The sequence below is a fragment of the Athene cunicularia genome (genome assembly GCF_003259725.1).
Source record: "Athene cunicularia isolate RWA chromosome 14 unlocalized genomic scaffold, athCun1 chr14_part1, whole genome shotgun sequence".
Classification (NCBI taxonomy): domain Eukaryota; kingdom Metazoa; phylum Chordata; class Aves; order Strigiformes; family Strigidae; genus Athene; species Athene cunicularia.
Window position 1 is genome coordinate 4397777 of NW_020799118.1, and position 23293 is coordinate 4421069.

The following is a 23293-nucleotide window of genomic DNA, read 5'->3' on the forward strand; positions in this document are numbered from 1 at the left end:
AAAAAAAAAAAAAAAAAAGCAGCCACCAGGAAGAAACTAGAGAAGATTCACTCATTGTTGCCACAAAGACACCTCTCCCCTTCCCACTCCCTCTCCATGCTCATTCCTCCAACAGTGCTACAAAGACGTGCAGTCTGCGCCGGGAGTTGCTGAGCCCAAGCCGTGGGCTCCGCAACTCCGCGGGGGCCGTGCCAGGAGACCCGGGGCTCGGAGCCCTCCGACAGTAGGTGTGGTGAGTCCAAGACCGTCCGAAAATTATTTTTTTTCCTAGAAACTATCTCCAAATATAGTAACAGGGAAGGGGCATTCCTAGAAAGTCGGGAGACGTCAGAAAGGGAAGATTTGTGAAATTCAGCTTCACTTCCTGCAGAGGGCTCCTAGCACAGGAAAAAAAAAAAAAAAATCAAGTGAGCAATAAAGTGCTTTTCATGCTTCTCTGATCAGATAATGGTTAAAAAAAGAAGAATGGTAAAACACTTAACTCACATTTCTCCGATACGATCTAGGAGTTTCATCTGGGAAGAAAGCTAATCAGTAACCCCCTCTCCTCATTTTCTACTAATGTTTATAGATGCCTATCTCCTGTATTTACTTTCCCCCATGTCCTCATATCAGACCTACACACACAACAAATAACAGGAATACGCATATGAGTGAAAAATGGGCCCAACAATAACCCTCCCATGGATCGCAGGAACACTAATTAACGTTCGTGTGTTATTTTAAACAGGCTTTGCGGGCTGCATCTTCCATGCGCCACCGATGTGAATAATTCATGTTATTATTGTAGATGTGTGCAATATCATTACTTGCGTGGACGGGGATTTGTAGGTTGGTTTTTATTTAAGGGCCCCATTACTGAGAACTGCTGAACACTCTCAGTCCCCATCGACTTGATGGTATCTTAGGCTGTTAATTAATTCTGCTCAGCAATTCACAGGATCAGGCCCCGACTGACAAATGGAAATGGGGACTTGCAGCAGACCCGCACACTGTCACGAGCTGCAGTTACTCCTCACGTGTCTCCTAAATCTATTTGCTTTGTGCTTGCGTCTAACACCCTATCATTCTTTAGTCATATCTTTTCTTAAAAAAAACCACTCTGATACATTTCATAGGAAGTAGAAATGAGTGTTTGCATTAAGATTAAGATGTTCAATACGCTATTAATTACATAAAAACACCAGAACATTTGTAATAAAGCATTATTTATTCAGGAATAGGAAAGATTGCTATAAAAAACACAATAGCCAGCTTTTGGGGAAAGACAATAGATTTCAATGTGTTCAACTCTTGCAGGTTAATTGAATTTCCCTAATGAAATTCCCCTCAGCCACACGAAATCCTTGGGTTTGTTCTTTGAATTTCATTATGACTTGCAGAGTCTTCTCTGCCCCCAAATCAAATGCAATAAAAAGCACTGAAGTCTGGCTTCACTTCAGTGTTTTATAAATGCTCACATTTAATCAAAACTTAGTTACAGACACCTTCTTTGTCTGCAGTTTCAAAGGGGAATTAGCAGAATCCACCTGACAATCCTAAGTGTGCTTTGATTCCTAAGTGTGTTTTAACTATTACCGCAGTGCTCAATAAACAATTGCTTCAAAATACAGACCCAGCTTTCAGGGAGGTGCACCCACAGTGCTTCGTTAGCAATAATGCCTGGTTAGAAGTAGATTTAAGTAATCTCTTGGAATTCAAACCAGCTCTAGTTAATTGCAAAAAGGCCTTTTTAATCTTGCTCGTTTATTTATGGCACACGGCTCTACTCTGCCTGTCACTCTCATTTCCTGAGTGAAAAAGTGAATGGCAGCTTCAAGTTCAGGATCTTCTGATCATTAAAAGAAATGGATGTGCTGTCCTCTGTTGGTCATACTGGTTGTCACATGTAAAATTCAATTAACTCAAAAAGGCAGCAAGAGGCTCTGTTAAAACGACAAAACCGACTAAATTAAATCTGCTCCACCTTCCACTTTCACCAGTAAGCCTGTACATTGTGAGGGAGTTCTAAATCATGTCTATAAAATGATGCAAGGTTGGAGACTAGGAGCTGGATTAAGGGGCGGACTCATTTCACATGACTCCCTACTACAGATTTGGCCCTGGCATTCAGCCCCATCAGACTCCAGGTGCTGTTTCAGCCCCTTGCTGTGGGCCACCCGCCCTGCTGTGCCCGGCACGCTGGGTGACACCGGGTGCTCCAGCCTCCCTCCGGCTCCAGGGCTGGTCCCCACTGGGGCCGGGGTGGCAGGGGGGCTGCAGTGCTGCCAAGCACCTGGGGAGAGAGGAAGTTTCGAGCTTAAATTTCACATCACACGGTTCAGTCTGTGGACGGGGCCACGTGTGCCAGTTTGGATAGTTTGCGCTCACGTGTCACGTCTCGCATCGTGTGGTGTGATGGCAGCTATGCAGCTTCTTGGAGCGCTTGAACTATGGCAGCTCAGGCTTTGCTGGGTACGAGTAGTGCAAATTCCCACTTTGCTGCTTGTGGTGTCCTTCTGTCAGTGGTGATGTTTAGAAACGCTCTGCTCTGCTCAGCGTTGGTAAGCATCAGAGGTGTGTCCACCTCGGGTCCTCATTTCAAGAGAACATGCAGCAGCTGGAGAGGATCTGGGGGACTGTAGCAAGGATGATCGGAGGTGTGATTAGAGGCGTAGAAACCCTGACCTAGAAGGAGAGATTTTAAAATTTGGAGATTGTGTTGTCTAGAAAGGAGAAAGCTGAGGGCAAATACAGTAACAAAAACACGTGATGTGATGTAAATGAACCTATGTCATGGCAGTAAACTGGTGCGGTATGTTAATTATTGCTGCATCTTATCTGTTGGAGTTACCAATTTGTGGTCTGCACTAGCTTCTGCTGTGATTTCATAGATAGTTTTCTAATTACAAAATTAATTTCAAGTAAATAACCATGAGACATGTTTTAAAATGTTATTTAGCAAAATCATTATCATGCTCATCATTTAGCAATGTTATTAGCAAAATGTAAGTTCTATCTGCAGACTGTGGAAAAACAGGCTCTGTACTATTCTGAGTGTCATGTAACAGACTCTCAGGCCTCAAACTGTTGTTACGTGGGTGAGACACTGCTGTAGCCCTCGTCCATACCTGGCTTGGGTCTTACAAACATTTCTACAAAACAAGGAAGAATTTATGAAAGCATTACTCATCACAGGCAGGGTGGCTCCTCTCCAGGTTTATCCCTGAGGTTGTAGTAACAAAGCAGTATTTACCAGATAGGTGTTTTGTCCTTGAGTTTGATTTTTGTTTTTGAAAACCCTCTTAGGAAAGCAGCTTCAGGGACATGGCTGTTCCTCACTGTCCTTCATATCCATCAATAAAAATATCTAAGGAGACAGAAACCGGTTTAGAAAATTTTTGGGTCGTAGTTTTGCGTGTGCTCTGTGTTGAAGCTGTCACTGCTCAAAATCAGTAATTTACACTTTTCTTCTCTCTGGGGAGATTGGGCAGTGTTGTCATGGATTTCATACTAGGAGGTTCAAGTTCAAGAATGAGCTGCAAGGTGTGCGGTATGATTTCCTCTCTGCTGACACTTCATCAGAGTTATGCCAGATCTGCTAAAGAGCAGGTTCTGGATATTGTGAATATTGACAGTAAACTAAGTGCAAAAATGATACATTTTAATTACTTGTAATTAATACAGACAGATAATCTTCCTAACGGTAAATGTTAAATTAAATTCACCAAGTGGGTGGTGTCAGTTCCCCGTGAAAGCTTAGTGTTGTGGAATGCAAAAAAAGATACTGAAATACATATTTTTCTAGGTTTGTTCTCCTAAATATTTACAGTTGTGACCTGGAAACAAAGCTTGTAGTTTTTGTTTGATGTTCATTGTGGAGATCTCTTTGAATTCCCTGTGAAACTATTGGTGGGCACCCAAGTTATATTCCGTCTTCCTGGAGGAATGGAATTTTGTTTATTGACCTGTTGGGGACACTGATCCCCCCCCACTTTTTTTTTTTCAGCACGTTAACAGAGGTATCTTTGTAAAGGTTGAGATCAGAGTTATCGGTTTGGTGGTGCTGTACTGCAAGTGTATCAAAAGGTTAATACATCCGTATCCTTTTGGGATGTTCTTTGAACTGTCATCGGGAAAACTCATGACTGATGGCTTGACCATAAGAACAAATTTCAGTTCTTTAAAAGCTGCCATTGGTCAGCTTCTCTGTGGTAACTCTGTGCATGCCCGTGTTTCAGCAACAGAGCAATTTGAATTACCTTCACCAGCAGTGAAAGGTGCCTTGATTCCCTGATGGGATAGTCAGCCTGTGTTAGGAGTGTCTGCTCCTACCCTGGGACAGCTGTCCCAAAGGTGATTTGTTCTGGTTTTCCAGTCCTTACAGGAATAACTGATGGCCTGGCCAACCTGACCACTTCAAAAGTGTGATGATGTGTAGGAGTGGAAACTGCTGCACCTGGCTCTCGCACCTGTAACTTTTATGATAAGGAGTGACCCCCAGAGGGCTGGTTATCTGAGCTGGCTGACTCAGTATTACCAAGCTGGCAGCAGGAAGGAGCTGGATTTTAATAAATCATGGTTGGCTGATATCCCTCCATTTTTGGCCTACTAGTATATTAAAAAAAAAATCCTCTTTTATGTGCCATACTTGCCAGCTGTAACTTGTCCTAGCAGTTCCTGTGCAGCTTGTGTCTGTGTTTGTTTTATTCATGCTTTTGTATCTTTGTGATCTGAGAAGTAATTTTGTGGTGGAAAGAAGCAGAGGGGACTATAGGAATTATACATGGAATTATGTGAGGTGTATCTCTTCAAATATGCTACATTTTTAATAAATATATTTAATTGCCATCAGAGATAGTATTTAATGGTAAATCCACCTCTAATGCTAAAGTTCATCCTTAACTGTGTGGGGAGATTGAAAGTTCAATTTGAAATTGTAGATACTCTTGAGTAGATTAAGAGGAAACACTTGATTAGGTTTAAGAAAGATAATGTCAGAGATTTTGTTGGAAGGAGAAAATAATCAGTTTTTTTTCTTCCTTCACTAAGCCTCACTCTTACAAGATGGAGGTGTTGCATTAGGAGAGGGCTTTGATGTCTATCTTAATGCACAAAACTAGGTCTTTCTACAAATCTCCCTGACTCTTTTGAGGAGATACAGGGGAACAATCACATTTATGTAGAATTGTGCATAGCTGAGTTTATGAAGACTTGTTATGGGGTAGCTGGAACGCTCCTCACTCACCAATTACTTGAGCTTAGACTTTGTCCTAGATTTATGAAGGAATGTTTTTGTTCACTATTTTAACTTTTAATCAACAGCAGTTGTCTTGGAGGGATTCAGGAGTGATGCAGTGTTACAGCAGAGTGGCCCTGCAGTCCTTGTTCTGCAGAGAAGACTGGAGACTCATCTTCAGGTAACTTTTATGTGGAGGAAAATATTTCTTACTCTATAAATTTATGGATAAATTTAAAGGAAAAAAAAGCTGTTGCATCTCAGATGCTCCTCTGATTGTGGAAGGTCTTGGTGGGGTTTACACTATAGTATGAGGTGTGAGGAAATCTGTGGAACTTCTTTGCTATCAAAGAAACATCTCTGACTTGAGATGGTACAAATTAATAAATAAGTCACTAGCAACATCTGTATAATACACAACAAGCTAGTAGGCAGGCGTATATAGCATTTAATGTACAGAGTAAAGACAAAGACCATGATGGCCATTTGTAGAACATGGTTTAATATATTCAGGTTTTATTGAAAACCAGGGTTTAGCTTGTGGAAAAAATTCACTGAGCATAATCTCAAGCTTCATCAGTCTTTGTCTTGGTGTTTATATCATCATACTAACATGAACACAGTTTGGGAGGGAGGGCTATGTGTTTATATTTCTTGGTCTTTGTAAAACAATCAAAAAACCCAGATTGCCGGTTGGCACGAAAACAAGTGCTTTTTCTCTGATACAGTCTACATTCTGTAATGCACATAGTCAAAAAGTGCTCTACTTGTTTTGCATTATTTGTGTTCGGAGTGTGATATCCGAAGGCATGTTTTGTGGCATGTATAGCCTACAAACTTTTAGAATGGTTAAAGTTCATAAAGAAAAGTATTTTATGAAATTTACAGGGCATATTAGTAAATTTTTTTTATCACTTTTGTGCGTACTATGTACTACTTTATGGGTTTTGCAGTATTTGGCCGAGTTCTGAGGTCATCAGCGTAGAGCAGACTTTAATAAGGAAGGGGTGGGTGGTTTAGTGTGGGGACTGCCTCTGCAAGAGGAAGTATAGCAGTAAATATTTAAATGAAGCAGCTTCATCATGACAAGAAGCTTGTGCATATCGAACAACTCATAGCTTATTCTCCTGAAGAAATACGTAGGGAAGTTACAGCACACAAGCTAAGCAGAATACAAAATGCAAATATGAAATCCCACAATCCAGCACATCTTAACCTTGAAAAAATTTGGAAAGTCATGAATGACACTGGCTGCAATCTTTTCTACATCAGAAAGAATCTTCTAATCCTTTCTTTGCCTTATTATAGTTCTGAAATATCCATTAATTTCTCCCAGAATAGCCTTATTTTGTGTTTAGTTGGTTTTTCTTTTTTATCATTAGAGAATTACAGGTAGCTCCTTTTCAGAAAATTGTGATATAAACACTTATTTCCTTTCTTGTTAAATTCAAGACTAGTACTGTAAAGTATAAAAAAGAATTGCAGTATTTTGTAGCCGATAAAGAGTGTCCTTGTAAACTTACTTGGGGATTATTTGTGTGTGTGACAAGGTAACCCAATTAGGAGCGGGAGTCTGTACTGCAAGGTGAAATGCATCCAGTAATCTGCAATGGTATTTTAATAGCTTTTTACTTCACTTGGAGAAGCTTTAAAGGTTCATTCACAGAAGAGAACAAAATGTTGCATTTGACTCACAAATGAAGTTAAACTATCTGGGGAGTATTCAGAAGCCTGCCTGGTCGCACAGGCGCAGCTGAGAGCTGCATCTCTGTGGCCTGACCTGAGCAGCCCCATGGAACCAGGCCACAAGTCTGCTCCTGGGCAGGGGTCTGAGAGGAACGTGCAGGAACATGCACCTCTCTGGAATGCCTTGTTTAGTCTGTATTTTGAGTTGCCCTTCTTCCCCTCCCTGAAAAAATCTCACTTGGAGTGAGGAAGAAACTCTAGGTTTTTCCTTCTTCCTTTTTCACCCTGGCACTGGGAGTCAGAATACGATTAGAGCCCCCTCTCTCCCTTGCTCTTGCTTCTATACATTACTTCAGTGTTGCGGCTTGTTCCCCCATCCACCAGCAAATGGTGGTGTGGACTAATCCTAGATTATCCTTTAAGAATTTTGCTAGAGAGCTGACTCTCTGTGGTTGACAAAAATACGTATTAGAACCTTACTATATTTTCCCAAGTCTTACCACAGCATCTTGAGTTTTGATCAGTTTTTCTTTTTGATGGGGATGGGTTTAAACTAGTGCTTGTTCAGTGATCTCTCTAGCACCCCTGTGCAGTCAGTCACACATGGTCAATGCATGCTTTACGTAATTTTAAAGTCCCCTTCTGTGCTAACTTGAGACTCTTTAAATAAGGTGTTTTGCTCTTGTGAAAAAGAACAGGGAATGTCCAGAATTACTTAAGATGTCTCTGCAGTTGCTAGTACACTGTCAGAGCTGCTTAGGTTTGTGCAGTTAACACATGCCTACTCTCTGGGTAAAAGCACTCCCTTCCAAACTGTTGATGCCTTCTAAAAAGCTTGTGTTTTTAACACTGGGCTGAGCCAAAGAAAAAGTCATTTTCCAATGACCTAGTTAATAGATGAGGTGTGGGGTGGTGCACCCCAGCTGTACATCATGAAAATACAGTGACAGATTACAAAATACGGACTGTATGGCTTGTGAACTATATAAAAAGGTCATTAACTGCAAATGTCTTATTTTTTATGAAGCCACTTCATTTAAAATATATTGAAGACTATCACAGGTATATTTTACCTGTGTGTTATGTCAGATAGTGACACTTGTGCATACATTAGGATTTTATTTTCTTCTTTAATGACAAAAGTACTGAAAAGTCTGGGTTCTTATCCCACCATTTCTCGAGAAAAGAATAAAAAAGAGGAAAGGAATTAATATAGTAGTACTGCTTTAAAAAAAAAAATCCAAACCTAAGGAAATCTCTGTTCTTGCAGATTTTGGCTCTGATTTTGAAGACAAACCATCATTCTTTTGGAGTTTGTCGAAGTAGAGATTTCATTCTTATTCCTTTTTGTGAGGAACTTACTTAGAGCATATAAAAGTCAGAATTTTTGTTGAATATTATGAATGGTATTTTTCACTTGTAAGTACTAAGCATGGACAAATGAACACACAGTTTTCCTTTTTTATTTGAGACACTTAGCAAAAATGCTGAAATATCAAACATTTCCTCAGTAGCTACAATATTGCCACTATGTACAAAATATTTGATAAATGTAGTACACATATAAAAATACAGTATGCATTACATATATACAGTACAATGTGCAAAACATATGGCATTCAAACGTATGGAATTGATTTTAGGGGTGCAAACAGCAAATACAAAGGCATCATGGTTTCTTATAGAAAGGCAATACATAAACTGACGCCCTGATTGCCATAATTTGCATTTAGTAAAGTAGTGCTTAAATGAAGAGGGCCCTAGAGACAGGTGTCTATCTTCTTCTTTTCACAAAATGAGATGCTAAGACATAATTATGACTGTGAAAATAAGAAGAGAAACACCTACTAGGGTTAGCGTTATTTCTACTGCAAGCAGTACTGTGAAAAAAAATCCTATCTGGAAAAAAGCCTGTGCTATTACTTAATACAAATTTCTCAAACAACAAAAACAAATATGTACTGTTAAACATCAAAAACAGCTTTGAAAATATCTACATCCTTAATTTTAAAAAAGTATGGATAATACTTTTCGGGATTTCATTTCCTATGCTTCAAAATACAAAGTGCCTCCTTTGGCAATATAAATGGCAATGCTTTGGTTCCTATTTAAATTTTTATATTATTATAATTTATTTTAGGCTGTCTTTTTACTATCTGAGCTGTACTTTTTTTTTATAAAAATAGTGTGATTATATAGTTATTAACCATTCCCTGCTTTTTATTGAGAATTTGCTCTCATAGCTAGAATGGCTTTTTTGGCTAGATTTCTACAAATACATTTATGCACTTTTAACTTAAAAAGTCTTTATACTCTGTATTGGACACTACAGAATGATGTAGGTGTCTCTTTTTTGCACTTTATTCCTAGCAAACTGGTATAAAAGGAGTATTGGAGATTACTTCAGGTTTTAACATGCTCTTTATTGGCCACGTATATACTATACTCAACTCCATTCCACATATCTCACATAAAAAACCATCTGAAGTATGGTCTAGAAGTCATCAAAAGGCAATTTAATAGACCACAATATAAAGAGTTTCAACAGAACACTTTGTAGAGATAAGTGGAAGAAATTTTCCAGTTTTAGTAAAATTTGTTTTAAGTTTATAATATACTGAAGATGCCATCCAAATAATAGTTGTTTACACTGGCGAACTTTACTGTGTTTTGATTACATAATGCCCTTCCAGTTAAATGTATTCTGTGATTGCATTTTCTCAGCCTTGAAAACAGTTCAGCAGCTTGTGCTTGGTTTCCAATTATGGTGCCTACACTTTTCAGGCATCTGAATGTTTGAGACTATGTAACGTAAAATTTTAATATTGAAACTTATATTTTGATCACCTGCTTGCTTGAACGTAACTCCCGTTGGTGAATTCAAAAGTGCCTTGGAAAGAAATTTCAGTATTAAGTAGAGATTATTTCTAAAAGCTGTGGCCTCAGCTTTTTAAAGGTCTGATTCTGCAAACCCACATTGGTGGATTAGACTCTGATTTCTATAGAGAACAACTGCCATAAATTAATTTTATTCTCAAAGAGAACTGTAAAATTTATGACAATGATTTCTTAACTATTTATGATGTTAAAGTTTTGCCTGTAAACTTACTTGCCTTAACTAATGCTGAATGGCACTAAAAGTGCGTAACAAATACCATTTCTGTATTAAACACAAGATGTGACTCCTCTGGATTAACACTAGTCTTGTAAAACATGTCTGAGCTCTCTCCATGTCTAGAAGCGTAAACACTAACTTTTAATTTTTCACACTGATAAAATGGTATTCTTTGAAGGATCTGCAAACACCACATTTGATAGGATGTGTTCTGTTAGTATACTGCAGCTATTAAATGGCAAATTTAGTGCCAGTGCATTCCTTTGCAACTATTCTCTTAATGAGAAATATTCAGCTCTGTACAGTCAAACTGCACAGTCATGATTAAACTTCTAAGATGTAATGTATCTGTGTTACAAATATTGTCATGTAAAACATGCACACACAAAAGTCTAAGCAAAACCTATTTCTGCCATAACAGGCATATATAACTATGGCAAATATATCACATTTCAGAACAAAGTCTAAAGCAAACCATTATATATAAGGTTTAATACACAATTCTGAAATGTACAAAAAAGTAATCACACATTCCCTACACTAGAATATTTGTACTTCAAAAACTAAAATGATCCCTTAACTTTTTTAACTTTTTTTTTTTTTTTTTTGCAAATAGACTTTAGAGTAGAAAGCTATACTGTACTGGTAACAACACAACTGTTTGGGTTTATTTCTGCACATAGAATCCTATGGATTAGTTAACATTCTACACTGCCAATAAAGATAGTTTTGTAGCAAGATGACTTTGCCAGTTTTAAGCTCTATTTACATGCACATCAAAAATGACAGTACAGTTGCTCTAGGTTAATTTGTCCTCGAAAAATTAATTTACTTGCCTCATTTAATCAGAAGGCAGGGTCAAAAAAGGGGTAACTCTGACCACACATATGTGGTATGTCTGGTGTATCACACACAATAAATTGACAGTACTGCAGAACACTAAATTTCATTCAAAGTTGTTCCTATCAGACCAAGAGTCCTTAATTCTTAACCTTGTAACAGCTGAGGGCACTCAGAAACTCAAGAGTATTAGCTCCCAAGATAATATGATGAAAAGGAATGCAAAAAGTTGAATGTCTTTGTTCAATGTTACTGAAGCATCCTATACCATCAAAATTTAAGGCAGACGGTCCACGTGTAACACCATACTCAAGTATTGTAGGCACAGCAAGAAGGAATAAGGATATATGTTTTTCAGCTTCATCTTTTGTTGTGAAAATCTCCATAGATTGTCTTTCTGTACTTAGTTTCAGATTAAAGTGAATTCTGGCCTATAACACTATTGACAATATATAATGATTTAAAGTGCTGGTAACTGATATGATACGAACATATGATGCCAATTAAAACCCTGAATCAATGATATAATTCCTGTTTGATCTCAAGGCAATGGAATTCTGTAATATGAGTAAACCAGATTGCATTGTATATCTGGAGACATAAATTTGCAGTTAATTCCACAACATTTTCTAACAAAAGTATTTTGCTTGATGTTAACATGATTGTGTTCTTTTTTAAATATGTGATACAGGTTGCTAAACAGTTAACAGCTACCTTATGTTTTCATTATTTCTTTGATACTTTCTGATACATATCCTTACTCTAAGAAGTAAGCAAAAGCTCTGGGGTATTTTTTTCATTAGCTCCTACAAAACTTTTATTTTTGAAGCTTGGTGGTGAGGAAGGAATTCTGCAATGAGATCAGTTTTCAGAGTAGAAAACATACCACATTTCCATTGTTTGGGAAATGACTATTTACTTTTATCTTAATTTAGGAATTCCCTAATAGGAAATAATTCCAATTTTATCTTTGATCATCAGCCTACATTATCTATGGCAACATTTAACAGCTATTACCTGAGACACAACCATAGAATTTCAAAGTATTTCACTTCTATATACATTTTTTTTCTTTTTCCAACTGCTTTCATAACAGACTCCCAAAAAAAACAACTAAGGGCTTTAAAAAAATAGTATTTTCAAGCTGTGCTGTGAGGTAAGAGCTTAATTTTTGCTGTTAGCCGTTTCAGGTATGAAATATGCCTTCTTACCACAAAACAGTACATCCTGATGCTATTTAGAATTCTCACTGAGCAGCTTCTCTGTTTAGCTTCCCTGATGTTATGTAGTGGTAGATGAAGCAGTTCCATAGATAAAGGATTGATTGTGGTGGTTGTCCCCTGCAACTCTGATCCTACAAACATCTTTTATTGAGCACACTGGGACTATTCTTGCATAGATGCTTGCAGGATCACAGTGCTCAGGAGCATTAATTAAACTTTGCTACTTCCTCAAACTGTTCTCATATGCTGAGATACTTGATTCACTGATTAACAACTATCCTCAAACAAAGTAAATTAGGGTATTTATTATTTCTATTATAGTAATCTCTAGTTTGAAGACCACTGTTCCCCTCTGTTCACAAAAATAAGGTATGCAAAGAGTAGACAAGTAACTGTCTGATATACACATTAAAACTTAGCTATTAAATCCAGAGCATTGCTATAGAAAATTCAGTGTTCTCAATATTACCTGGCGTAGCTACAGTGGATTTCTTGCAGTTACACTTAATATCCCTTTGGATGCAGTTAAATTCTTCCCTCATGATTAAAGAATGGGGGAAGAGTTTTAAAAACCACAAAACCAAAATATAAAAACAACTTGAACAAATTAAGAGACTAGATATATGAAATTTCACTGAACCAGCCAGTGCTTGTACTTGCCTTTGCCCTCACAATTCATTTTGAACCTGGCTCAGGCTATCCACAGGAACAATGAAGTGCAGTGATACCTCACCCTCCCCCAAACATTTGCTCACTGTGTTAATACAGACAGTTGTAATCTGACTTTTTTTTTTTTCTCTAAATTAAGCCACGTTGTGTTGCTCATTTAAGCATTACAAAGTCAGAGACATAACTTTCTTAAATATTTGTGATGCATTTACCTTTGGGGTACTTTTAATCAGTGAGTACAATCATCCTTTCTTGGCTTGTGAAATACAGCTTTCAGAGGGCCCTGATCTGCATTACTGATAGGAGCATAAAGTAATTCACTGTTGTAAACTTGAAAATCAATAAGGAATTAGCTTCAAGCATTTGTTTTTCCAAACATTACTGTCTTAATTTATCTTAACTTCAATCAGAATGGTATAATAATGGACCTCTGCTGTAAAGAGACTTGCAGGTCATGTTCTCATTGGCTACAGCTTAATCCCAGTGCAACTGTAGATCTTGTGGATCTAGAAAGTCAGTGGAAAACACGCTGGGGGCAGTCGAACTGAGAGGAGTGAGTCCAGATGAGGAGCTGGGCATCGTAATGTCGAGCCATTCCATATTGTCCAAATTTGTATCAGGAAGGTCAAGAGACAGACAAGAATTATTAGTGGTAAACTGTGGGTCGGATGTTTCCATGGGTGAATGAGTGTGATCTAAAATGCTGGAGTGATTAAGCAGATCATTCTGGAGGTCTTCAATTAAAGAAAATGATTCTCTGTCCTCATTATTGCTTGTCAGTTGAGGAATTTCATTACCTGATGGTAAAGTTCCATCCAAGAGGGCTTCAAGTTGGTTTTCCAAACTTATAGACAAGCTGGTGGTTGGTTCTAAGGACACAGGAGGAGGGGCCATTTGGATCTGTGGTGGTGGGCGGGATATCACTGTATTCACTGGCATGGTAGTGATGTTGGCTGTTACTGGTCTCATTTTAGAAATGGGAGATGGTTCCTCCTTTATTGGAAGGGAAATCTCTGTAATAAAAAAAACCCAAAACAACTCACTGTTGAATTCAGAAAAGATAGTGACATATATCCTTGGGCTTATAACTTCCATCCCTTTATTCCCCACTGTGGGATGCATACACAGTGGACTCAATGGAGTGAGAGTCATTTTGCTGTTTTGATAATAGTAACACTACATACATCAGACTGTCAGGTACTCTACGAACAACAAAGTATTTTAAAGCAAATTCCAGAGTTCTGCTTTCAGTAATACTTCAGCCAATTAGAATATTTATACTCATTAAAAAAGGAACAATTTTCTAGATGTTAGCTTTACCTCCTTCATGTTTATAGTTCTTCTAACTAATTAGAATGATTATGGAACCAACATATTTCCTCATTTAGATAAGGGTGCCTGAACCCATTTTTGGTATCATCCCTGTTTAATTATAGAGTCTAAAAGATCAGTTGATGTGATTAGGTGCATTTATTCTTGATTCTGGAATCTGGAACTACTCTTCTGTCAAGAAGTTCCAGGTAAGACAGTGGCAGTAACAATAAAAGGAAATAAAGCAAAGTAAGTTCCAATTAATTCTTATCATAGACTGGTTTGGGTTAGAAAGGGACCTTAAAGACCATCCAGTTCCACCCCCCTGCCATGGGCAGGGACACCTTCCACTAGCCCAGGTTGCCCAAAGCCCCGTCCAACCTGGCCTTGAACCCTTCCAGGGGAGGGGGCAGCCACAGCTTCTCTGGGCAACCTGTGCTAGTGTTTCACTACACTCACAGTAAAGAATTTCTTCCTTGTATCTAATCTAAATCTACCCTCTTTCAGTTTAAAACTGCTACTCCTCATCCTATCCCTACAGTCTTTGCTCAAGAGTCCCTCCCCCCTTTCCTGTAGCCCCTTTAAGTACTGGGAGGCTGCTCTAAGGTCTCCCTGGAGCCTTCTCTTCTCCAGCTGAACACCCCCAACTCTGTCAGCCTGTCCTCACAGGGGGGTGCTCCAGCTCTTGATCCTCTTCACGGCAGGTCCGTGCCCTTCTGATGCTGGTGCCCCCGGAGCTGGACACAGCACTGCAGGGGGGGTCTCACAAGGGCAGAGCAGAGGGGGAGATTCCCCCCCCTCACCCTGCTGCCCACCCTGCTCTGGGTGCAGCCCAGGACACGGTTGGCTTTCTGGGCTGTGAGCACACATTGCTGGCTCACAGTCAGTTTTCCATCCACTGACACCCCCAAGTCCTTCTCCTTGGGGCTGCTCTCAATCCACTCCTGGCCCAGCCTGTGTCTGTGCTTGGGATTGCCCCGACCCATGGGCAGGACCTTGCCCTTGGCCTTGTTGAACTCCCGGAGGTTTGCACAGGCCACCTCTGCAGCCTGTCCAGTCCCTCTGGATGGCACATCCCTTCCCTCCAGCGTGTCCCCGCACCACACAGCTCGGTGTCGTTGGTGAACTTGCTGAGGGTGCCTCGATCCCACTGTCCACGGCACCGACCAAGATGTTAAACAGCGCCGGTGCCAACCCCGCCCCTGGGGAACGGCACTCGTCACTGCTCTGCACTTGGACATGGAGCCACCGACCGCAACTCTCTGAGTGCGACCACCCAGCCCATTCCTTACCCATGAGTGGTCCATCCATCAAATACATGTCTCTGCAATTTAGAGACAAGGATGTCATGAATGCACATGACATGAATGGAGTCCATAAATAAGATTAGACAGACCAGAACAACCAAATAAATCCTCTAGCACAGGTGATGTTTCTCCCAGAAAAATTATACCTGAGAACACATTTTACATCAGTTTTCCAAGCAAAACCACAGCCTTAAAACCTGTAACAGCATCTATTAAAATGATTGCTTAGCAAAAGCAAAATATTACTAAATGGACCCTCTCACTCTCCTGAAGTACATGAGTAAACAGCATTTTTCAGTGAGAACTTGCTTATGTAAGTGCAAGAGCCCTTAATTCTTTACTTTGTTTCTCATAAAGATGATCAGGAAAGGTTTGCTTTTTTACTGCAACTTCGCAAATACGGAGCAGTTATTACTTTTACAATCAAACAGGTTTAGTAAGTTAACACTCGAAGCAAATATTTAAATAAGCACACCAATGTTTCCTACATCCTCTGCTCCAGAGGTAGAACTACTTCAAACTACCCATGCAATAGCTTATAAAAGCACTGAAAGCATTTTTTTATTTAGCTTGAGTTGTTCACTGCACAGGTCACTTATCTCAGTTTGTCACTGTCTACTCCATTTTCTTCAGCTGACTTTGCAATTTGCTTCAAAAAAGAAAAAATACTTTGATGTTTAGAATATGGCTAAAATTTTCTAATAGCCCACAATCCATCACTTCTGTCCTGGCCTTCACTGCTGTTAAGAGCCTTATATGACAGTAGTACAAAACATTAAGTTAATTGAATTGCTTGCCACCAGAACATTTCTGAATGTTGCAATGGCTTCTTAGTCTACAAAGCCTCATTATGCCTGAAAGCCTCCTCCTCTTACTGCAAAGCTACTCTGTATATTACTTTACTTATTTTAGTTCCTTTCTAATAGCTCCTGTATAGAAAGCTGTTATTTGTTAATGCCTCTATGTAGTTCATACATACTTTTTCCAGTAATGTAGCTTTGGTTATATTTAATGAAATTAGAGTATCAACATACTTTAACTCTTGCCTTATTCTACTTTTTGTATAATTTCAATATACATTATATGGGCTTGCTCAACTTTTCCAATTCTGATAAAGTGTGTCTGTGCTAACCTAAGGTGTTATTTTATTTGTTTGAATGCCATGTGGATTACTGCAAAGGTTTACCTGAGCTAATTCACAAGCAGAGGAGTTCCACAGCAGGTTGACTGTATGTGTTTTGGTAAATGTTTTCTTTAATAGATAATTATTGCAAACTTTCAGAAATACTACTTTCATCGAGGCTGGATAGCTTCTACCTCTTATCCCAGAATAAGTCTTCCTTTTCATTCCTTTCATTATAGCACTGAGTTTTTATTATCAGATTTTAAATCTCTGCATTACACAGATGTCAATTATCTTACCTCCGCTCTTGATGAGAATATCAAAAAGATCATCCATCTGCTGACTGTGTGCACTGGAAATCTGTAATGCAAGAGAAAAGGGTTATTCTTTTCCATATAGTATTTTTTCCTAAGCTGATTGATCCTAGCTTCTCTCAATAGTACATAAGTACTAACCTATGTTCAAGACTAAAATTCTTCATATGAAACTGTCAATCTAAAAAAGAGAGGTATTTTGGAGAGACACTTATAATCCCTGTGGTCAGTTTCAGTACAAACGAATAGGGAAAAAATCTGAAAAGCAAGACAAAGATTTCATGAAGGCAACCTAGAAGAGGGGTGCAGAAAACTAGGGGTGAGGAGAATTGCTAACCCTGTTTTGTACCAGGGTAAGTATCTGGAATAACTGCAGGACTTCAGGGGGCACATGCTGAACTGCTTTCTCTCAGAGATATCCTGCAAATAGCCATCATGTAAAATACATTTTGTTAGATATGGGTTATTCTTTTTCAATTTGTAGATTCATGTTATTTTCATTTTTGAAGTGAGGAAAGCTTTCATCAGCTGTTTATCTGTTTGTTTTAAACAGCCATCTCCTGCATATCTGCACCTTAAGCAAAAGGTCATAAAACGCCCTCAAACTCATTCTTTCAAAAATGGTCTAGAAAAAGTGGAGACTTTTTCTCAAAACTAAGATAGTGCTTTAGAACACTGGTTGTACTCTGGAGATGGGAAGTTATTTGTTATCAAGAGATCTAGCTCCTGAAGAGAGGCCAGTGGGGAGGCACTTCACTAACTGGTAGTGATGGAGTCATGTAAGAAGACCTGTGTGCCTTCACTGTGAGGATGACTCACACATGCCAAGAACATGTGAAATGGCATTAGATACCCATGCTTCTGCCTGAATGTCTGCCACCACAAAACCAGCCACTAATACTAAGTCACTACAGGGTTTATCTTTTGGGGTAGTTCTGAAACGCATGAGGTTAGGGATGTTCATTATTATTGTTTGCAACTTTCCTCCAATGTGTCATGGAGGACTGACAAAACACTCTGTACGATTATTCATCAAGCTCATGAAATATAGACTCTTTTCAAGCAAGCACCTATGCTCATCTATATATATGTATGTTTGCGTAAGTGTGTACAAACCACACATACACTCTCCTCAAGTTTACTCACTTTGGAAAACAGGAATATATTTTCTTTTTTAATGCTTAAGTTTGGGCATCATACATCCTTGAAAGAAGTAAGTTGAAGGCTAGTTATTGTTAAGTAGCACTACCAGCATTATCCCAATTATATATATATGTATCACCAACTGGATACTGTAAGACTTATTTACATGTCTGTTGCTTTAATAAAAAGAATCATGAAACAGAAGTCCTCTAGTTAGACATAGCTATGGAAAAATTAACAGGGTATGTTAGAAAATCTTGACACCAAACAAAAACCTAAAATAAGCAATGGCTTTGATAATTCTAAAAAAAAAATGTTTTTAATGGACTAAACAGGAGAAAATACCTACCTCACGTTGTGATGGCTGAATATTGCGGGTCTGTTTTATGGCCTCTTCATAACGAGGAGGATCTTTTGTCTTAGATACTGTGTTGTTGAAGAGGGATTGTTGAACAATGTAAGGCTGGGCTTGAGATGGAGAGCCAGGCTGCATGAATAACAAAACAGTGAGGAAACAGTTTGTTTCAGTGAATTCAAGATGTATCGAGTTTTACAGATTACCCTCTTTTGTTGTACCAATCTACATATTGACAAATAACAATAGCATACAGGTAATCAGAGGGAGAAAATAACAGTGTCCCTCTTGCTCACACATACATACATATATGCATTATTAAAATCTACAAAACACTCTTCCTTGAGTGAGCTGCTCTATGTACACAGTTGCATGTTATTTAAGAATAATAATATAAAACTAAACTTTATGGAACATTGTTGGTCTAACCTTACCTTATTAGGAGTGGCAGGTCCATTCTGCACAGAGGGGACCTGGTTACCACCAGTGTGAATGTTGGAGTTTGATGTTTTATTAATAAAAGTTTGTGAAGGTGTTGTAACTGGTGCAGTCTGATAGGAAAATACTGTATTTGAAGTGTTAGGTGGAAAAACCTGAAAAGGATTAATACATCAGTCTTAGGTTGTGGGTTTCTTAAAAGGTTAATAACATTGGATAAATGACATTAATGAAGTTTAAGGCTTTTTTTTTTTTTTTTAATACTTGCTTGCTTAAATTCCCTATTCAGGGAATGTTCTTTGTACTGATTTTTCCCACCAATAGAATAATTTGTAAATCTAGAATAATTACTCTTTGAAAGAAGCTCCGTGCTGTGACATGCTTTCATTCATTGCTTTTCTGTGATTTTCCAGGAAGCATGAGGACAGTGTAATGTAATTTTTCCAAAATACAGTGAGAAGTGTGTGGAACGTTTAATATAGTATGCATGATCTCCCCACCTAGTGGACAGTCAAGAAAACGAACTTATTTCTGGTCTGATACAGTGTACATATCCATACTTGTCCTATGCTGCCTCTTTTAAGACAGAATGGTTTGGTTTGTGCCATGTAGTTCTCATTTCTTTGAACTACAGATATCTCTGAGTAGTGAGGGAGAAGCAAAATATACAACTGTTGAACTTGGGTATCAACTGTAAATTTGGTTACTGGCATAAAAACTTATTATTTCTTCAACTCATAGTCTGTACACTCATTGCAAATTATTCCAAGCAGTATTGTACTTCTTATATTTTTAAGGTGAGGGGAGAGGAAGATGGGCTATGTATGTATGACTGCTTGAGATTATTCTTCTAAATTCAGTATCACTCCCAGATACCTTTATGACACCTTTATGACAAAGGTGTGACAAATCTTAGATCGGGGATGGAGATAAAGCTAGAATAAACTTCGTGGGGTACAGTCTGAATACCAAATGAAGTCTGCTGTGAGAGGGTTTAATATATTTTTTTGTTAGCCACCTGGATCATCTGTGTGAAACCCGCTGTACTCTCCAGCTGTCTGCCACTGAGGTGAATGGCTGTGGAGATGTCTCCCTATTACTGAATGAAGAACAAGGGCCATGGGGTAGCTAGAATGGGAAGAGACACCTCAACTGTGTAGGAGAAAATAAATGGAACAATCAGCTGGTTTGCATAAAAATCTGAGCTACCAGAGAAAGTCTAGATGGATTCATGGGAAACTGGCTCTGGAAAGCAACTATTCATGGAGATGATCACTATTAGGAAGACCAGCTTCACTAAAAAGTGTTACATTAGTAAGTAGCATTACTCCCTCACAGTTCATTAGCTTAGTCTGCCTGCTGAAATATCCAAGCCTCATGAAATGCAAACAGCAGGCAGGTAGATCTAATGCTGAATGCATGAATACTATCTTGATCTATTGTATCATGTCAGTATTTTACATTCTGATGTAAAAACCAGTGCAATTACGCTGCCTGGTTTCTTATGTAAAAGACGGCAATAGATGTGTGAGAAAAACAACTAGGATAGGCAGGCTGCTCAGCTCCAGGATAGCCAGATGCAGCCTAAAGTCTGCTGGGAACTATGAGGTCTCCATGACAACCGATATGAACAGGGAAAAGACCAGAGGGTACAATTCTTGGTTATCTCCTGCACTCACTTCAAGAAACTTCTGAACAGCAAAGGAAGCAAACTGCTAGTCTCTGGCACAAGTACATGCCACAGGATGACTGGAAAGTTTCCATATGGGATTTGTTGAATTAACAAGGTTAATTCAACAATCAAGGATTAGCCCCTCACCAGATCTCAGAGAACCTGAATGAAATCTGTTTTTTGGATATATGTCAGTTTTGACTTCTGTAGGATAACCTCAATGTCCATTAAATTAAACAGATTGAACAAGCACTCTGAAGAGCGATGATGCTCCTTTAGTTGTGTTCCCCTCTATTAGCCAGCTGTCTAGAGAACAGCAGGGCATAACCATACATCTTCTAAGATAAATTCCTATCTGGAACAAGAGCCTTAACAGAGGCAGGTTAGAGGACACTGCACAGGTAGAAGCCCCAGACTGCATCAGAATGTTTGTTTTATGATGCAGTTTTGTAAACGGAAATATATTGTCACAGTTACATACTGTAAAAATTACCCTCTTCATCATGAAATTTCAGTTGTTTCTGAATTGTCCTTTCCTTGGGGCAGGCTGAAAAACCTTGTTGTCCTAAGTGATAGGAGCCTTAGAGTTGATGGCACTGATAAGAAAGCAGTAAAGGTCCAGAACCAATCTCTGAGTTCCTAGTATTAGAGGTAAGCCTGGAAGAGGCTCAAAGGAGGCAAAAGCCTTTTCTTTTGTGATGACTGATGCTGATGGTTTGATACCAGTTACCATATGAACATGACCAGACTGGCACTCACAGCTCTGCATCCAGTGCTGATGAACATCTGTTCTGGAATGGGACATTTCAGAGCTGAGTGGTTTGGGTAGAGAAGAAGAGAAGGATCTCTCTGAATCATTCCATGCATTCCTCAGAAAGAGATGTATTGTAGCTGTGGTGGGGTTTTGACTCACTGAAATTGCTGTCCTCAGCATCCAAGTCCATAGCCTTCTTCGTAAGTAAGGAAGAAATCAACAAGGGAAGTAAGAAATTAAAAGAAACTCCTTTTAAAGAATAAACCTGTGAAGCCATAGGTAAAAGCTTTCTCCTAAGACCTATCTCCAAGAATCTTCCATTTTGAGCCAGTGGCAAATAGGAGAAGCTGACTGGAATACCTGATATACCACCTGTGCCAAGCATGAAGAACATAGCAACAGTGGTGCTGTAAGAATACCATTAAGATAAAAAGTCTTTAGCCTTATGTATTTATTTGCAACTGAAAAATAAAGTCTGCACAGACTAAAATGCTGGCAAGAGATGAAGTTACAAGCCCATTTATCACACCGAAAAACATAGTACAGAGATGTTAGGTGACTGGATTTATATATGACGCAGGTGACACATAAAAGATTCTAAAAGCACTGCCTAGAATTAGATTACACAGCTATTTATCTTAATGCTTATTTCTATCCACAAACCTTTCTGATTTGTTGGGTCTGACCAAGTGTATGCTGCGTGATGGTGTTTTGTTTTGATTGTGGAGTATGCATCTGAGGTGCTGCCTGGACCAGGCCAGAGGAAGAAATAGCAGCAGGTATTTGTGATGGGGTCTGTATTCCAGCTTGTGATTGAGCCTAAAGGATGAAGATAAAATATTTGCATTATTTGTATCTCACAGTAAATTACATCATGTAAAAATCTATTGCATAGATTATGCAGAATAGCAATAGCTCTTATTCTGGGAAGGATGCGAGTGAACTATGTGTAGGAGACAGAATTTTTGCTCTGGTACTGACAAGTTCCCAGCTAAAAGGTGGTTATTTTGCCAAAAGTTTAAGAAAGATAAAGACAAACTGGAGAAGGTCCAGTGGAGAGCAATGAAAATAAAAAGAGAGAGCATAACCAGGAAGGACTATAAGAACTGGGTTTGAGTAACCAGAAAGACAAAACTGATGATGCAAGAAAAAGGTTGGTTTTAAGAAGGTAACAGAAGTTTTTAATGGCCACTGAAAGGCAAGAAGCATGTCTAACCTCAGGAAAGATAATTTTAGCCAATAGTTAGGAAAACTTCCTGCAGTATGAGTGAAGTATCAGAATAAGCTGCTTACGGTTGTGACAGAATTCTAGCAGGGTTTTAGCACAATTTAGATAAAGATCTGTCTGGGTGTGTGGCTAATAAGAATAGTTCTTGCACTGCAGACTGTGGGGCCCACTCCCATCAGAATTCTACAGCCCTCATAAGTATTGCTAAACGTGATGGTGCACATGCTGGCATCAAAGCCTAGGCCCCAACCCCCAAGTACACGCTGGAGCTGAAGGGGTACTTCACTGGCACAAAAACCATGTGGGTGGCAGGGGATTTCATCTAGCTATGCCCAGCAATGCCACTGGGAAGTGTATGCTTATTCTACCTTAGACCAACAGGTTAAACTGTTTCAGCTTGGTGAGATTACTCTTACACCTCTTCATTTATTTATAACCTATCTTGGTTTATGCTATATTTATTCATTGTGATACCACCTATAATCAGCCTAGAAATACTATTTGTGTAACCATGGTTTCTTTTTATAACTCCACAGGAGTTCTACAACCTAGCATTGACATTCTTAAATACAACAAGCCATCACCACACAAGGAAGTTCAAACACACATTTTGCAAACAGACAGACCTCAAAATAAGTACTGGGTTTGTAGCTCTCTATTACAATTTGGAATTAACAAAACAGTGGTATATGCTGATATAAATCAAAACCAACTGTGTATGGAGGCAGTACATGGTAAGACAATTACTTTTCAGAAAAGAGTATCTGGGAACAAAAGTCATAAAGAAAGCAAGTACTAGAAAAAGTTATAAAGAGATTGGCTCTGCTTTTTTCTACTCTTTCCCCTAAAGCAGAAACAGGCTAAGCCTGATTTTTAAGTCAATCTTACAAGCAGCAC

At 38.8% G+C, this 23293-nt stretch overlaps 1 protein-coding gene and 1 long non-coding RNA gene across 5 annotated transcripts in view; one reads left to right on the forward strand and one right to left on the reverse strand.

The window, feature by feature from the left end:
- Positions 1-15: 15 nt before the first annotated feature.
- The window catches only part of LOC113485499, a 45628-nt gene continuing 22350 nt past the window's right edge, over positions 16-23293 (forward strand). Inside the window, exons 1-2 of the long non-coding RNA XR_003399439.1 lie at positions 16-232; positions 5305-5399. This is a non-coding gene — a long non-coding RNA (uncharacterized LOC113485499). The remainder of the gene's footprint in view (positions 233-5304; positions 5400-23293) is intronic.
- The window catches only part of MRTFB (myocardin related transcription factor B), an 86915-nt gene continuing 71973 nt past the window's right edge, over positions 8352-23293 (reverse strand). For 3 of the 4 annotated variants that reach the window (XM_026858659.1, XM_026858660.1, XM_026858662.1), the window contains 5 exons: positions 21832-21987; positions 18739-18897; positions 18299-18436; positions 16792-16852; positions 8352-13764 (listed from right to left, as the gene is read on the reverse strand). In XM_026858659.1, the coding sequence (XP_026714460.1) occupies positions 13226-13764; positions 16792-16852; positions 18299-18436; positions 18739-18897; positions 21832-21987 (1053 nt within the window). In that variant the 3' untranslated portion in view covers positions 8352-13225. The remainder of the gene's footprint in view (positions 13765-16791; positions 16853-18298; positions 18437-18738; positions 18898-21831; positions 21988-23293) is intronic. The other variant, XM_026858663.1, reaches the window with a different exon arrangement.